At 36.7% G+C, this 17,836-nt stretch overlaps 1 protein-coding gene across 1 annotated transcript; it reads right to left on the bottom strand.

Moving 5' to 3' along the window:
- Positions 1–4,253: 4,253 nt before the first annotated feature.
- On the bottom strand, positions 4,254–17,591 carry SSX2IP (synovial sarcoma, X breakpoint 2 interacting protein). The gene is made up of 13 exons (XM_008942950.1): positions 17,475–17,591; positions 16,548–16,714; positions 16,073–16,273; positions 14,112–14,222; positions 12,986–13,121; positions 11,293–11,368; positions 11,047–11,218; positions 10,170–10,320; positions 8,515–8,651; positions 7,899–8,072; positions 6,708–6,819; positions 4,544–4,664; positions 4,254–4,335 (listed from the first exon to the last, which is right to left on the bottom strand). The coding sequence occupies exons 1-13, from the start codon at positions 17,515–17,517 to the stop codon at positions 4,254–4,256; spliced, it is 1,683 nt and encodes a 560-aa protein (XP_008941198.1). The 5' UTR covers positions 17,518–17,591.
- Positions 17,592–17,836: the final 245 nt, after the last annotated feature.

The raw sequence follows: 17,836 nt of genomic DNA, 5'->3' as shown, positions 1-17,836 counted from the left end.
CAGTAGGTTGATAATCACAAAAAGGAAGGAATGAGTTTTGGTCAATCCCCAGAAGAATGTTACACAGTCTTCCAAAGAGAGCCGTGTGGCAGCTAGACCTACAACAAAAAGGCAAGATAAATGTACAGGGGCAGCTGAGTTGGAGGGTGTTTCTGGAGGGGTAACGTAAGGCAATGCAATAAACCGTGGGCTCCAAGTCACAAAAAAAATGCGAATCAGCCTAATTCAACATCTACAACATACTGGTTATTCAGTCACTTTATTTCTGTTCAAACAGTGCCTACAATTATAAGATTAAACACAGTAGTGTGATTTGTGGCAAACACTATTTTAAGGTTGACAAATGAATATTTATTTTCTATTGCAACAGTTTCTAGTCTCCCACTAGCAACTGCTCTTCCTGGGTTGTTAATCCCACAAGAGACATTTCAAACAGATTTCCTCTGGACTGTAAATCTACTTGGGGTTGTACAGCCTCTAATTTGAGATCTGCCACCCGGCTCACTGCAGACTACAGACTACATTTTCCAGGGGACATTATCAAGAAATGTCTCCTTTTCCATGATTATCAAAATATTATGTTCAAGGAAACAAGCATGTTTGTTGGCAAGCTCTCCTATACATTTGTAATTAATTTATCACTGAATGTTTCTTTAAAAAAAACCTTACGTGTTATGCACTGCAGTTAGTTGCACATCTTATATGACTAAAGACTTGAATAAAGGAACATCAGTACTGTCTTAGTGTGAGAACTACAGCACAATGTATACCATGGGATTTTTATTTTTAATTTTTTTTTTAAATTGTATTGATTACAGTGCAACCTCGTTGGGCATAGTGAACATTAGGGGTCAAATATGTTGCCTGAAAGTAATAAACAGACAATTTGAATACTTCCTTTGGTATCAGTTTTTTGATCCAACTATATCAACCTTTCCTATCTTGTCATCTCCTTCTCTTGCGAATTAGATAGGAGGGTGGTGGAAGGGATGAAAGTAAGAGCGAGATGTCTTATATATCTTCACACACAAGCTTTCTGCTAATTAAAAAAAAAAAGAAAAAAAAAGGCAGCACAAGTAGTAGCTAAACTAATTCAACACAAAGAACATTGACATCACCCTGTAAATACTATTTTCCTTTCAAGAATAATTTGTTTAAACTATTAAATCCCCAAGATAATATCAGTTACCTCAGCCTGGTTGAAGTGTACATGGAATAATCCTTGAGAAAAAGCTAGGGTATGGTCTGATTTTTTTTTTTTTTTTTTCCCCTTTTTTCCATACACATGGGAATATTTCTATCCTGCTGCAACTGAAACAAAGCAAGCCTCAGAAGCTGGTAGAGGCAGTTCTTCAAATTAAGAAAACTTTCTCCATACAAAACTGACCTCTTCCTAAGTAAAGTTTTCCTTTATTCATTTTTTTGCCATACAGTGTGTTTTGCAAAAGATGTATTGTAAAACCCTCAGCCATGGGGGACAAAGGGGAAAAAAAATTAACAGCTGTAATCTATATCCTGCAAAGTAAATTCTCATACCTAATTAGACTGGTATTTATGGTAAAAGCACTCTCTCTTGTGGACTGGTAAAGCAGAAGTGCTTATTATATTTGAAGATTATGTGAAATAGCACACCATAGTTTAAGAGAACCACTCATCTTTTCAGTATTACAATTACTGTTAGCTGCCTATGCGTATGTTAATCAGTCACTGGTAGCAAGTACTTCTTGTTCCCTCTTAAGTAGGCCACTTGCTCCATTACCTCAAATATGCACCTGTGTCCAGTGACACACATGTATCCCATCCCCACAAGCAGCCTCCCGCTTTCCCTCTACAACAGTCTTTAAGAACGAACCTGACGTTGTTCCCAACAGTGAAGTATTTAGAGTGTCAACATACTGCCAAACAGACCATCTGCAGTATTCATACCATTACACACTGTAGCCTCAGATTTAAAAGCTTCCTGGTCACTGCATACAAAGCAAAGGAAAAACTCTAGGCCTGTTTTCTTTCTTTATAGGGACAGGGCTGAATCTCCACACCAGACTTGCAGAGCAGGTCAAAGAGGTCAGCTCAGGCTCAACTGCATACACACTTGCTGCACAACTGGTTCTTCCATGGAGCCATTCAAATGACTTCCTACTTCTGTAGCACAGGTTATACAATGTAAAGCAAAACATTAATACAAGATGCTCACTAAGTACTAATCATTCAATAGGCACAGACAAAAGATTAGGATAATAATGCCTTTAAAGAAGAAAACTTATCTAAAAAAAAAAAAAAACCAAACTGTCATGAAGAAAATCTGTCCACTAAAAAAATCCAACTAAACTGAATTAATTTAAGCATCCCCATAACCCACAAGCAAGCACACCTTAACGACTTCAGAACAGCAGCAGCCTCTAGTGGCTTACTGGTATTGCCTCAATTACAGGCTTCAAGGCCTGCAAGCTACTAGCTTGAAAATAAGATTCCCACATGGGAAGTACTATTCTGCTACTTGGCTGCCAATATATTAGATTTTCCACTTGACATCTTTAGATGTGTTTTTTGTTTATGTGTATTTATTCTTCCATAACCAAAATTCAGGCATGAGCTGTCCAACATGTTATGGGGAAGGTGTAAGCACAACAGTAATTATATACTGCAAACCCTTTTAGCAGATGACCCATTTATTGAGGGGATACAAAGACAAAATGTTATTTCTATTGTCTTTTCAACCTGACTAACTATGCAGCAGAAAGCTGACCAATAATGTAATTATATACACTTCCACTTCCTTAATGGTGCTATGCAAGACCATCCACAAGTATCCTCTGCAGGCTGCAGTGGCTACTACTTCATTTCAAGCTGCAACTCAGTGTACTGAACCAGTCAGCAAAAACTGCAGTTTTTGGTTGTAGTGTCTCGGAGAATTTCAGTTTCTTCTGTTTCCTATGTTATTCTTTTGCTATTTTTCCAGGCAGTCCACTCACTCCCTCACATCCAGTTCAGAAGATAACATGCAGAGCAGCAAGGCATTTTCAGTGAAGGATTCTAAGCTTCAGTTAATTTCCTTCCTACAACCCTGAAAAAGGCAGAAGTTTCTTAGACATCTTACAAAAGGTGAAGTACACAAAGATCAGAGCTATATGCATATCTGCTATACACAGATGTATGGAAACCCAGCAAGAGGTGAGATGGATTTGTAACGGGCACAAAAGAGTGGTGTGTGCTTTGAGTCAGGTGAAGGAGACTTTGAAACATCTTACCTCTACTTTGCTACTTTTATTACATTATAAACAGAACAAAAACATTTCCCAAAGGCTACACCAAAAACAATTCTGGAGTCAGCTGAAAGGAAAAACTAACAAGATATAAAACCTGCATCGGATTTGTTGACATAACATACAGCCCTACAACCATGACAGCTTAAAAGTGTAGTGCACACAAAACACAGAACCAGGGTTTCTTACAATAGAATTACACGTTTATTGTTCACATCTGAAATAATCTGGTTCCTGACTGAACAATTGAAAGTTCTCCCTAATACATCTGTAAACTGAGTATCACTATAAAACAATTTAAAATGCCATGTAAAATAATACTATGTATACATGTGTTTCATTTAATGGTTTCTCAGCATAATCACTTTGTCTATTTACAAATATATAAAGATTTTGCACTTTAAATCATCTGAAATATCAAAGAGGTATTTTCAAGTCACACAACTTAATAAATATAGAACCTGTTTTTGTTAAAAATCTACATTATACTGTACATTCAAGTTGAGACAAAAGAAATTTTTATGCCAGTTACACTTGAGATAAACGAATGTTTCCAGTTAGACAGTTTCTAAAAGTGCTATCTCTGCTGCCTGTACTGAAAGGTAACATTAGGATCCAATATTTCCTTACAGTCAAAGTTTCAGACAATTGCTTCATTCACAGAATCACAGCTTGTTACTAGAAAAATATCAAAGCTTTTATGTATTTTTGAATTATCTTCAAGTGTTGCAAGAAAGAGGCAAAAAATGGTCTAAAAAATGAAAGCCATGTGCACACATCACATACACACACACGCCACAGTTCAGATCACCACATAATCCTCTAGAAGAATGATCAAACTCACAGCATTCTGTTTCACTTTAGAATAAGTTTATGAACAAATCTCTAGCAAAAGACCCAGCAGGCAACCCTAGGAAGTCTAAGGCAGTTGTTCTATGTGCAAGTTTCTACATAGCAGTGTGCCAACTCCAGAGTCTTCCCATGACTGCATTACTCAGTTTCTTCTTTGTCACTTCCCACCCACTGATTTGGCTTGGTATCTTCAGCAGGTTTTTTTGATGCAGCACTGGAACTGGGAAAAAGAGAATGTTACAATGCAAATAAATTATGCACAGATAGAAATGCAGTACTGTTTTTCTTACACGATGTTTAACATGTTTTGCTATATATCAGTTGTAAGGCTTAGATTAGGCTTTCTGTAAGTATTCACAGATTAGTCTGTGCTCTACAGAGTTTAGCACTATAAAGATAATTATCTGCAACATCATCCTTTCACATACCTGTTTTGTATAACATCCTGAGATGTCTGGCAAGGTTCTGCAGAAACAGGACCATTCCACACACAGGGAGCTTGTCTTTGCTGAGATGTAGATTTCACTGACCGATTGTCTTGGTCAGAACCTAAGAGATGTACGTATCAGTTAAACCACAGTACAACTAAAAACATTTGAAGAACTCGCTTCTTTACACCTTCCGCTTGAAAAAAAATCTTATGTCTATTATTATAGACATGCTGTAAGATTTTATCACATATCTCTAACAGTAAGTACACAAAGTTATTGAATGATACTAAAATTAAGATTCTAAGTTTGAAAACGCAGCATTAGCATACACAACCACTGCTGCAAGTGGTCATATTGAAGTCAAGTTTGAAGCCACTCAAATGTAAAGTTTCTCACTTTGCAATTGCTAAAGCTTTTTAACTCCTTAAGTAAAGGCTTATCCAGCGTGCACGTAGTTATTGACACCAATATAAGACTTTGCAAACCTGTCAGCATATTGGGAAAAAAAAAAAAAAAAGTTAAAAGCACTAAGTCAGATGCCTTCACATTTGTATGAACTTAAACATCACTAAAGTAAATGCAAAGGCATGGCCAAACTTGGCAGGACCAATCAACCCCTGCTAACTCTTCTTCACATTTAGATTTCAAAGCTTTCATATGAAATGAGAAAAAAAAGAAAAAAAAAAGATTCTGTATTCTACACCATTCATCATAGCACTACATAAATGGACAAGTGTTGTAGAAAAAGAAAATTTAACATTAAAGCATTTTAACAATAATCTAAATGGGAGTACAATTCTGTGGCAGACATTTTGTTTTACTGCTATCACCCAGTAGCTTAAGCTTAGCAGATACAAGATTGAAGAATACCATTTAGAAAATATGGCATGAAATACATCCAGAAACACCAGAATTTAGAAAAAGGCAATTTCAAAATCTTTAGTGTACAATGAATGTTAAAGAGATCTCATTTCTCACAGATGACTAAATAAAAGTTTTCCATGAGAAGCAGCCAATCTCAATTCTGTTTCTAAAAATAAAAGTTTTCCTACTGTGGAAGATCATTTCATTTAACACTTACAGAAGTGCTACAGGAATTGCACAGAGGAGAAACAAGAAGAATTCAGAACACACGAGGCAGGCTACTTTATCCAATAAGAATACAAATTCAAGCTATTTTTACTTGCCAGGTGTTTCACACATTTATCTTTAAGTGTTGGCTGCCACAACAAGGATCTATTTAACAGAGATGGTTGTTACTTGTCCCTCCTACATTCACTTTTCTTTGGTCTCACCTCTCCTCCACCCCCCACCCCTTAGAAAGTATTCAAGTCTCACTGCACCTGCATATTCAGGCATGAGGGGATGGGAAATAAACTTATCAGCTTAAAAGAAAAGAAAGTAGAAGGATATAATGCTTTTAATAAAAACAATATTCCAAAATACACATCATATAGCCATATTTTTTTTTTAGTAGCTTGATCTAGTTGGAGATGTCCCTGCTTCGTGCAGGGGGGTTGGACTAGATGACCTTTGGAGGTCCCTTCCAACCCAGACATTCTATAATTCTATGATATTTTCATTGTATTTTTCTGAAGAAATTCCTTTATGAAGATTTGAATCTTAAATTTGAGCAATAAACAATTTTTGTTATTACTCTTTTCTCTTTTCCTAAAGGATTCTTTTTTTACTGGATGTATGTGAATGCACATTTAATATTACCTCATCTTAATAATTATCTTTCATAATTAATGCCATGTCTCCACATTATGATGATCTTGTTTCCAAAACCTGCTTCTAATCTATACAGATCTCTACAGGTGACAGCTTCTTCAACTGCCTTGGCAATTAATGTGCTCACATTTAATTCAGTAATTCTAAAAATTCCCCATTCTTAACAGCTCTGTTGTCAGTGACTTGACATAGATTCACAACTATAAACTCATTACATAATTACTTATGAAGGAGGGAGTTATCACAATTCCCTTTTTAAAAGGGGATTTTAAACTATCAGTTACCCTGACAGGTAGAAGCATACAGATACATGGTAAAATTTGTCTTTGGAGGTTATGGTTTAATACTTTTGTTCCTATTTGTATTTTCTACTTGAAACGTAGAAAATAAACACATTACAAGAATATAATTTGAAAGAAATACTTACTTCCTAGGAAGGCACTTGGAGTTGTCACATTTTCAGAGTGCTTGCAATCAGTAGACATACTTAAGAATTGTTGCTTCAGCCACACTCCTCTATCTTCTTCAAATGCCTTTCTCTAGGAAAAGAAATGGTGGTTTATACTTATGATCACAGGAACAAACTTAACTCCACACTAAATTGATGCTATTCTAAATATGCAAGAGTTGTAACATGTCCATGTAACCAAGGAGAGCCAGCAGTTTAGCACAATTACAGTCATGTCAGCAAGCTTTTGAATCCAACAAGGATTAGCTGAGGAGGTTATTATTCACAAGCCAAACCCCGTGGTTTGTCTCACAGAGGTCTGACTAATCCTTTCACTTTACTCTTCTCCACCCTAGTGACAATCTCCTATCATTGTCTCCAAGTCTCCTCTTGCCCCTTGGTACAGCATTACTTCTTGGAGGTAATTACCCTGATTTCTGGGCAGCTGTCAGTAAGGATTACTACTTGAACCATAACCCTGAGAATTCTACACAGATAAAAATGACAGAAAATAGCACTGATTACTCCCATCCAAAACCAGTACAAGGAGGAGTCATTTCATTTTCCAATGAAAATCCATTCTGGGCACAGAAAAGGAAATTAAGGGCTAATAGACAATCTCCAAAAGATCCAATTGCTCTGGAATCAAGCAACAAGCTATTTCATCTCCCAGAACCAGCAGTGAAACAGGATGTCCCCATTATACAGAATTATTTCTGCTATATCAATAGGATATAGAGTGAAATAAAGTCCAATGCGAACTCTCAGGCACCTACAAAGCTTACAGCATTGCTTCTCTTTTCATACTTAAACTTTTTAAAAGCAGAAGCATGGGTAGTTATGTGCAGCAATTTAGCCTTCAACATTTCTGGACAAACAATTGTAATTTATTATCACTCACTCAAGACTTTTAAAGATGAATTCAAGGTCCAACACGAAATTCCAACTCATTGAAATGGAAATAAAATTAAGTTTAAAAGTTGGAGAATACATATCTCTATGTAGTGGTCTGAGCCAATGATCAAAGATATGTTTTATACAGTATGAGAATGATTTTTCTATACACATTTGCAACCAGATACTGGACAACTGCAATTCAGTGCATATAACAGTAGCATAACTCATCTTCCATAGTCCCCTTTTCTTACACCTTTCCAACTTTTCCAGTACCTCAAGTCCTAATCTAATAGCAGCTTCTGTAAAACTTCTTCGTTCCTTCTCAAAATTCTTCTTTTGTTCCCGAAATAGCCTCCATTCTTCCTGCAGACGCTCCCTTTCCTCCAACAAATAGCAGTCCTGGAGTAACAGAGTGGTGTCATCGTCACACGGAGACATAAGCTGCTGCTGCAGATACGAAGCAACAAAAGGCACTAATATTAATTTGAGAGTGATTATTAAGAGGTGCAGTATTTTCACAGATTCAGTTTTATGAGAAAAATAGTTGAAGATTAGTATGGAAGTAATGTAGGAAGGAACAAGTTGGTGGCTGCTGTAGGCAAAGCTTCAGATGGCTAGCAAAATGTCCTTGTTCAGGCAGCTGATCACATCAGCCTTCCTCACTTTTGTTTATCCCCAAAAATTGTTCCTATTAGGATTACAAACTCATTAAATTACTAGCCAGCCCACCAGCACACATACATATGGACCAACCATTAAGATACTTTATTTAAAAAGCACTATCGAAGAACAGAGAAGGGCTCAGAGGTGATAAAAGTGGCACATTAAAAAACACAAACACCTTAGATCCAGCTGAGAAACAAGTAAGAAAAAAGTTAAAGCTTACTACCTGTAAGAGCTGTTGCTGAGTTTTGATCATTTCTTTACATTGCTGAATCTCTAACTCTAGCTTTTCAGTTTCCAGCTCATGGTCTTCTCTTGAAATGACATCTTTGTCATTCGAAGGTTCTGAATTTACACGTGACACTAAAGGGGGAAAAAAACCACCTACTTAAACAAAAAAAAAACCACCAAACCCTCCCATCAGGAACTTGTAGCAACAGCACAAGGTTGCAGACTGTATCTGTTTCATCCTGATAGACAGATATACACCGTACACAAAAGCACTTCTATCAGACAGAAGAAATCCAGAATTGGAGCTACACATGTAATTATGCACAAAATCCAGATCAGAAAAAAAGGCAAGGAAACTGAAATCATAGCTGTTTCATATTTCCCAAGGTAAGCCGAGTGTCTGCACTGTAACAAGCGTCACACAAACCCTCCAGTTCATTTCAGCAGCTATTTCAAAGCAACATGAAAAATCAAATCAAGACAACTGAAGACTTCTGTGCACTGGCATGCTGTTAGCCTGCTCTTCTAAGTCCACTGTTGAAGGGCTAGTCTGTTCATAAAAATATGACAGTAACTATATTTATCACAGATATAAAAAGAAAGCTTCTTCCTTCAAGTTCTGTGAAGGAGAAATGGAGCTAACAAATATTGTGTGCATATTTTCATGTCAGTAAAGGAATGAATTAGAGACAAAGTGTATTCTGTATAATTACATACTGCTTTATTTTATTCCATGCATATCTATCACAGTGATTGTAATGACCCAGGCTTTGAACCCTTGATGCCAGTGTTTGAAAATTAATAGAATCCTAAAAGGCTAGATTGGGTCATGTGTATAAAGCCCAAAATTAAAAAGGCAACTCCAAGAAAATAGCAAATACTGAAACATTTTTCCTGATGCTTACTTACAACTGTTTTTTCAGTTAGTCACACCAAATCAAGTCTCTCTCAGAACAAGTGTTGTTAAAATCCTTCCTATAACATAAACATATTCTCATAGACCATCTGCTCTTTTATTTGCAATTGCATGTATGACCTTCTCAGTATTATTCTTGACTGCAAACATCCCCATGGTAGCAGCAGCATTTGCTTGCATGGAAAAATAATACTAGGAAAGAATTTTATATATTTTTAGACATCTTTTAATGCTGTTTAACAGCTGGAAATGAAAAGAGTCCAGCACCATACTATCAGCCAGTCCACTTTAGAATACCACAAGAAGCCTTAGAGATATGGATGTGGCAAGCCTAGACTCTTGAGAAGGATTTACATATTTTTGCATCCAGTTACTTCAAATTGTTACATCTACATTACTTGAACATTTCAAGAGCTGGGGAAAGTCAACAAACATAACTATGGGGCATGTATTTTCAAAAGGATTTCTTCAGAATGTTGCCATTTACTGCATCAAACTATGGTTGTGTCCTTTCTTATGATAACAGGTTTGCTATGAAATTGCTTCCTTAACTACCTAAAAGTCACACAGAAAGATGCCAATCACAAGCCCTTTCTGAAAGTCTACCAGGTCATAATTCCTTCTATTCTAGCTTCCTTTTAGCTTAGACAGTCAGTACAGTAAATCCTAAGAACAAATATAAAATTGAATTATCAGTAACATTTTATATGTACTTTAATACAGTTAAACATCACCTTGGTTATCCAACTTCTCAACATGATTTTTCAACATTCTCCATTGTTTTCTGATGCTATTGGTGAGCTGCTCCCGCACAGTTTCACAAGACAGTTCCCACATATTTTCTTTATTTAACTCTCCAATATCTTCCTCCAGGTCTGACAGTGCCTGTAGAAGCAGAGACAAGAAGCTGCAAACTACCATTCCCAATATGTGTATTTGATTATTGAAATTTGCATATGGATTTAGTTTACTGAAGGAAAACTGCTATACGGGGAAGTTTTCCATACAGGGGAAACTGTCAGAGTTCAGCATTATGCTGTCAGGGAACTGAAGAGACAGAAGTGACCTGGCATTCCCAGAACCCTGCCACAGAGAGGGTGTACCAGCTAGTAAGGCTCACTCGCTCTCACACGTCTTCAAGCTAGAGAAGTTCAGACTGCTGAGCTGTGCTGTCAAATTCAAGGAGCAGCTGCCCATAAACTCCCTGTGCAGCATGAGCAGGGTAAGACAAAGATTTTCTCCTTATGACAACTGAGTCATTTGTCCCTGTTTTGCTTTTCTCCACCATAAAAAAACAAAAACAAAAACAAACCAAAACCAACCAACCAAACAAAACAAACAACCAAACAAACCACTGAAGGTAGAGTGGAACTAGCGGGAACCTCTCCCACTTCCATTTTACACCACTGTTCAAACATCAAACCTGAATGATAACTCAAAGAGTTAAGACAAAAAAATCTCAATGGTCAAGTTCAATTTTCAGTTTACTAAATTGTCAAGCTATAGCTGTCTGAATACCTGACACAAACACTCCATTCTTGGTAAGCACTTAAGCCATTCCATACAATCCTAACTACCACACAGATTTAAATTTAACTGAAAAATACTTACTGGCCCATCTTCAGACCTTTCTTTAGGTTTTTGTTTCTGTGGTGGGAGAAGTGAAATAATCTCTTTCTTCATTTGCTGAAGAAGTTTTTTCAGCTCAGCATTTTCCAGTAAAAGCTGTTTTTGGCGTTGCTCATAATCACTTAACAGAACTTTGTACATTTCTTCCTCATTTCTGGAAGAAGAAATCTTACAGTAATAACATAACAGCCATAATAGATGCTTCAATTAATGTTCTAAGACAACTACCTGGCTTCTGTCTTATCAGTCCTCCATGCACCTCTCTTCCCATCAGCTCTACCAACATAATTTAGAACTTCCATAGCTACAAATGAAAAGGATAGTTCAAAGTGTGAAACGACATGCAAATATATAAATATTCAGATGACACTGTGTTTATCTATTTGCATTTACAAGTAGTTATTGTCAAGAGACCACATTACCCAAACATCCCCTTTAATCTTCAAATCCATATGAAACCACACGACTCTGCTTAAACTAGGTTAATCAAGGAAAGAAGATAATTTTGTGTTTGAAAACTGTCAAATGGACATTCTCACCCTGTGTTAGCTTTTTTACTCATTTTTTAACAACACCTGTTTTAGTCTTTATACCAATGGTGTATCTAACCTCTCTTACGGCTTTTATGCCAGTTTTATCTCCAGTTTAGAGTAACCAATTTCCTGATGTTTCACAAAGCGTTCCTTAAAAAGAAGCTTTGTCAATACTTGAAAGAAAAAAACACAGAAACCAAAAAACCCTCAAAACCTTCACAATAAAAACCCCAAAACAATGCATCACTACAGATTAGTGGTCCAAGTTCAATTCTAGTTAGCTATCAAGCAAACAGTAACTAAACTCTCTTATTTTGACCTCACTGATACTTGAGGTGGTATTAGATAACTGGAGTCAAGTACATGACACAAGTAAGTTTTGCTGACCTTGGGGTGAGGCTCCTAGGGACTACTGAGCTGACAACTAAAGACTTTCTGTAGCCAAAACACGTGTTTCTGCTACAGTGTCCTAGCCTGATTTGGCTCACCCACAAGTACTTTCAGAAAAAACTAAATCTGCAGAAAAATAACTTGGCAAAAACATAAATAGTTTTCTTCTGGTTTAGTGAGCTAAGCCAGCTTACTAAAATACAACAGGCACTACACTTGGCAAACAGCTGAGTGGTTTGGTAGTGGCAGCAGGGATAAGAGAGAAAGAACAGGACTTCACTTCTATGAGAAAAAAAAAAAATCATAAATACTCTAAGGTCAGATATATGAACCAAAAGGTGCAGATATTTTCATTTATTACATAACACTGATACTTATTTTCATCAGCAAACCACAGAAAAACAAGCCCTATGCATGCTAGGCAGCGCCAATTAATGACCTGAACGCAATTTTCGGGCAGCACAACATACAAGTACTCAGAAGATAAAGGTGATTTGATTTCTTCTCATTTAGCATAGCACTAGGTGTCTATGTAACTTCCTCTAAAATTTCTCCTTGCTTATTGTTAACACAAGTAGACCGAGTACCACAAGAGGAAGCATCTTCCTGCTAGTCAGTGTTCCTTCCCAACTGTAACTGGGGGCCACACTACAGTGTTTATGATACTACCCAAAGTCTTGTGATGGTGGCAGCAGCAAGAAAGTAGAGGAGCCAAATCTAGCTTTCCTCCCTAGCAAAAAAACTGATTTTGTAGAGCTATGCATCTTCGTTTGTGCTTGGTAAACATCATCACAGAACAAAACAGTAAAGTTTATTCACCTTACACACTCAGCTGACATGAAATATTCCATCTATGTAAGACTTTAACATATGAATACAAAAAAAAAACTACAAGAGGGCAGCCACATTGTCTTTAAAGATACTCAGAACCAAATCTAAACATTTTTAACATATGCTATATGTCACTTTGCTGCAGTAGACTAGATGGAGCTACTTACCTATCTTTTTGTCCTTTTTGCTCATGACTAACTGATGCAAGCGTTCCTTTAGTTTGTTATATTCTCTCTCTTTCCTCTTCATATCGTGATTGTACTGTGTAGCTCTACTTGAAATTATGTTTTGTAACTTCTGTACCTAAAAGCAACCCCACAAAAGCTGCATTTCTTCAACTAAAGCACAAGCACACAGTTTTCATTTTCTGAAGGAATTTAATGCATGAAGCAGCGAATAAACTGTATTTCTGGTGACAGGAGGTTACAAAAGGAAATGGGAGAGCACTTGCAAGCCATGGATTCTGACCTCAGACTTAACTCAGGAAATTTAGTTTTTCTGCAGAAATTGACACCATAATAATCAAATTATAATGCTATAGCTCTTCTGAAGTAGAACTGAACTCATGCTCTGGCAATTCACATAGCTTTAACACCATTATCAAGAAAGCCCTATTTTTGGTTTCAGTAATTAACATTCAGAATCTAGTTTAACACTAAAGTATGCTTGTTAGGTTTGCACCACAGCAATAACAAACTCTTCTTTTGGGAAGCAGGATGCTGTAGGACAGACTATTCTGTTTGGTCTAGAAGAACATTAAAACATACCAAAACACACTCTTGGCCTGCACTACTAAAACCTAGGTTTTGTGGGGTCTTTTTTGAATCATCAGGTTTAACCTTACAAACATACAGCACATTCAGTATTTTAAGCTTGAACTTCAGGATGTTCACTATATACAGATAGCACCATGACTGCTAACTGTATGAATATGTTTATGAACACAGAACACTCACAGAAACTTAGGAGCCAAGTATAATGAAGGAAGGGAAAGAAGCACTGGAACCAAGTCCCAGGCTAAGTAGTGTCTTGGATTTAAAAGTGTTTTCTGATCTTTGTTCTTCCAAGACTCACAGGTTGAATGAGATCAGGCTTTTGGGCTAGGTTTCCCCCACCTCTATTCTTTCTGGTCTTTTGCTCTCCTCTACAATGTAACAAAAACCCAAACAAATCAACCCAAACAAAAAAGCAAACAAAGCATTCAAAGTGATCAGTTACAGGACCACTTGCAAAAAAAAAACTTGTTACAAAATATCTATGTAACGGCTTCTGTTAATGTACAGGACAACTCACTTCATCCTTTTCATTTTTAAGTAGCTGGTGCAGATTTCTGTTCTTGCTTTGCAGTTGCCTCTCTCTTTCCTGATGTCCAACTACTTCCCTTTTAGATAATTCCAACTGTTCCTAGAAGAGGCATTAAGAATTCAGTATCAATAAGAATTAATAGCAAAGAATTAAAGAAAACAAACACGCCACAAACATACCAGAAAAATCCCACCCAAACCAAACTGCCACACGACCTCACTTGAAGTAAGTTAGCTTATATATTTGGTCTCTGGTGTTTTGGAGATGATCTTTTATCCTCAGTGGTAAATTAGTTCTATTTCCTGGAGCAAGGAATTATGATTCTCCATGACAAGAAACACTCCTGCTCACAAGAAACAAAAGTTTAGCTTGTTATTTAACAGATACTAGATAAGGTACTCTTATACAGCTACTGCTTTTTTCATTAAGTCAGAATTCTCTAAGTATATCTATACTGTCATAGTGAGGCAGATACTGAGCAACCTGTATGAATTTGGGACTACAGTATTATTGGAATGCTTCTGTTAAATAATCAAGAGAATAATTAACATAGCTATGCAGACTGACCACAGCATAGCAAATAGGACGTTTTGGATACACGGAGTAATGCTAGACAAATTATCTCATTATAATAAATTATGCAAAACTAACAGTTTAGAAATCTTCTTCCATAAATATGAGACTCAAACCTGAAACTGCCGACTTAAACTGCAGAGCCAAACACTATAAAGAAGCTCTTTTTCTTCATATGCATAGCGAGCCACAAACACACAGAGATATGTGAGCAACAATCACTAAGCAAACCACATCAGAATACAGGTAACACAGCAGTGGAAGCCAAGAGGATTTCAACATGGTATATAGAAGAATTTGCATGAGAAATCTTACAAGTTGACAGCTAAGTTAAATGCCTTGGGATAGAAGTAGTGCTAAAAAGTTCCCCCACCACAGCTGAAAGCCATTTGTCCAGGTAAAGTAACTGCAACTTCACGGAACTTCACATTAGTGTTTGCATAAAACTGAAAGCAGTTACATGGGATTCTAATGTCCCATAGAAACACTTCTACATGGATGACCAGTCTCAGCAGAAGGACTACTATGATTTTTGAGAATCAACAGCAGTAGTTGCCAATGAGATAGTGCTGGCCAGCCCTAGCAAAATGTAAGCCTAAAAACATACACTGAATCAAATTTTTTTCTTGGCAGAATCAAGGGAAAGACAACAGTTTTCTCATATGACTGCACATACAATGACCCCTGAAGTAGCACAAGCTGTGAACTTCCAGTATAACAGCAGCTCCACAGCAACTGGCCTTGTGCATGTATTTATTCTGTGAGAAAACAAAGCTTAGCAGCTTCAGTTTTGACAACAGCTTTGAGCAATTCTTAGAAATAGACCTCATAGCCTCCTATCCAAGGAATCCAACATCAAAAAGAAGTACATGTGAAAAGTTACAGGTACAGAGAAAGACTGATAACAACCCTATGACACACACTAGAAGTCCTACCTATGCTTTTATTGGTTACAGTTATACTGGGAATTTCTTTTAGAGCTGGGCATAGCCTTTCAAGTGATATTTAACCACTTTGATTCATATCATTAACATGTTCACCCACAGCATGCATTAACACTTCTAATCCAGTCTTCCTTCTTAGCCTAGTGGAAGATGTCCTTGCCCATGGGACTGAAGATGGAACCAGATTATCTTTGAAGTCCATTTCATGATTCCTTAATTAAAGAGGCCATATAAGCTTTCAGTTCTCTCATTAATTCACATTTTGTTGACTTTAAGGAATTTTCAACTGGAAAAGGACTGAAAAATGCACATAGAAATACTACTGCAGATAAGTACCATGGAGAAAAAAAAAAAGCACTCACTGTTAAGAACGTACAATATCTGTTAAACATAAGTGCTGCATAATATTAGTGGAATGATCTTGATTTCTACCTTTAGTTTAGCACAGCAGTTCTGTAAGTGATCCATATCACTACCCAGTTTCAGATGTCGCATTTCTACTTCTTCCTGAGCTCGAAGGTTCTTGTGCTGCAGAACAAGCAATTCATTCATGCAATTTATGACAGATATTAAATTCAATTCTTTTCCTTTGGACTCCGCATAAATAGAAGGAAAGCCCAGTGTTGTCAGTTCCTGGTAAAAGACAAGGTAGGAGGGGAATAAATAACTGGGTCAATCTCACAATTCTCCAAAAGGGAAAAGCAGTATCAGGTGATATCCTACATGAAGGGAGGGAAAGGGATGCAAAAGAAGGAACAGGGACTGACAGACCAACAATATCCTATTCCCCACCGACTTGGGCTTCCGAGTATCGAGCAAGCAGCCTTCTTCATCCACTGAATCTTTAACACCACGATTGATTTAATGTCACCTTCACACAACCTCCAACAAACAAGATCTGGCTTACCCTATTGAGATACGATACACTCTGTTCAATATTCTCTTCTGTGCAGAAGGCACTGAAAAAACTGTGCATGCTTTTGGATGAAGGCAGTGGCAAGCATAGCACTTGTGAGTTCATGCTTCGGGGAGAGATCTTTTTCTCCGAGGTATATTGAAAAGTGGTTTTGCTATCTAAAAAATTAAAAACATTAAGAAACAAGTCAGGGCTAATAGTTTATGGAACATGACATTAAAAAAAAAAAAAAGGCGTTCCCAACTACTAAAATTATTATTTACAGAAATTTACAAGCCTAGAGCTGAGAATTTCATCTAGAATTAGATATATTAAACAAATCACAATGAAAAAAATGGATAAATGTCTGCTGAAGATTTAAAGGCTTGATTACATTTTAGGGTAATATCTTTCAGATTTTACTTCTATGCCAAGGAAAAAAACCCTGCACAACCCTTCTTTCTAATTGGCTTGCTAGAAGATTTTTTGCACAGGTGCAAAAGCTGTGTATTCAGTGAAAATTCTTCTAGAACATATGATATCCTTATTCATCTTAAGTGCATGCTGTAATTTGTTCTCCCATAAGGTAGAAGCAGGCAAGAAAATATTTACTCCTTTATTAAATTTGTAATCTATTTATGACATAATAGAATCTAGAACAAGAAAACTCTGAAAACTGCAAGATATTCCAAAAAGTGCAATTAAAAAAACAGGATGTGACTGAAAAGTCTTAAAACCTTTATATATATATATATATGAAAGGACAGCTGTATTTCTGCAAGGACTCAATCCAAAACAAAGCACTGTATGCACTACATGTTATTTAACATTCTACTTAACTAGTATGTCATGCACTAAACTCCAGTTCCTCTCTTCAGTAGCTAGAACATCACTGGTAACATTAGCAAATCCACTAAATTTAAAATATCAGCAGTTTACCTGACGACAGCACTGGCACAGTAATAGTCTTCCAATCTCCCATAGCAACAGACAGGCAAGGTACCTTCAGCAGTGAAGTATTCAGCACAATTGCTGGCAATGTGTGTTATGTAGGCATCTCCTGAAATAGCAAGAGTATTTTAGATTAACAATAGCAGCTAATACAGCTAAAAGATTAAAGCAGGCACAGGAGAGTGACTATTGGACTTGAGCCACATGAAGTTTTTCAATTTCTTTACACAGCATTTGAAACACAGTAAGCACAGCAAATATTATGCTGCAAAAATGATGCATTTTTCTACACTTGGTTATCCTTAAACTAAATCTTGTAAACAATTAACTAAATCCACAATGCCATGCAC

The sequence above is a fragment of the Merops nubicus genome, unplaced genomic scaffold (assembly GCF_000691845.1).
Source record: "Merops nubicus isolate BGI_N331 unplaced genomic scaffold, ASM69184v1 scaffold7446, whole genome shotgun sequence".
In the NCBI taxonomy this organism is placed as follows: Eukaryota; Metazoa; Chordata; class Aves; order Coraciiformes; family Meropidae; genus Merops; species Merops nubicus.
Note: the sequence above shows the minus strand (reverse complement) of the source record. Positions and strands in the feature narration are given on the sequence as shown.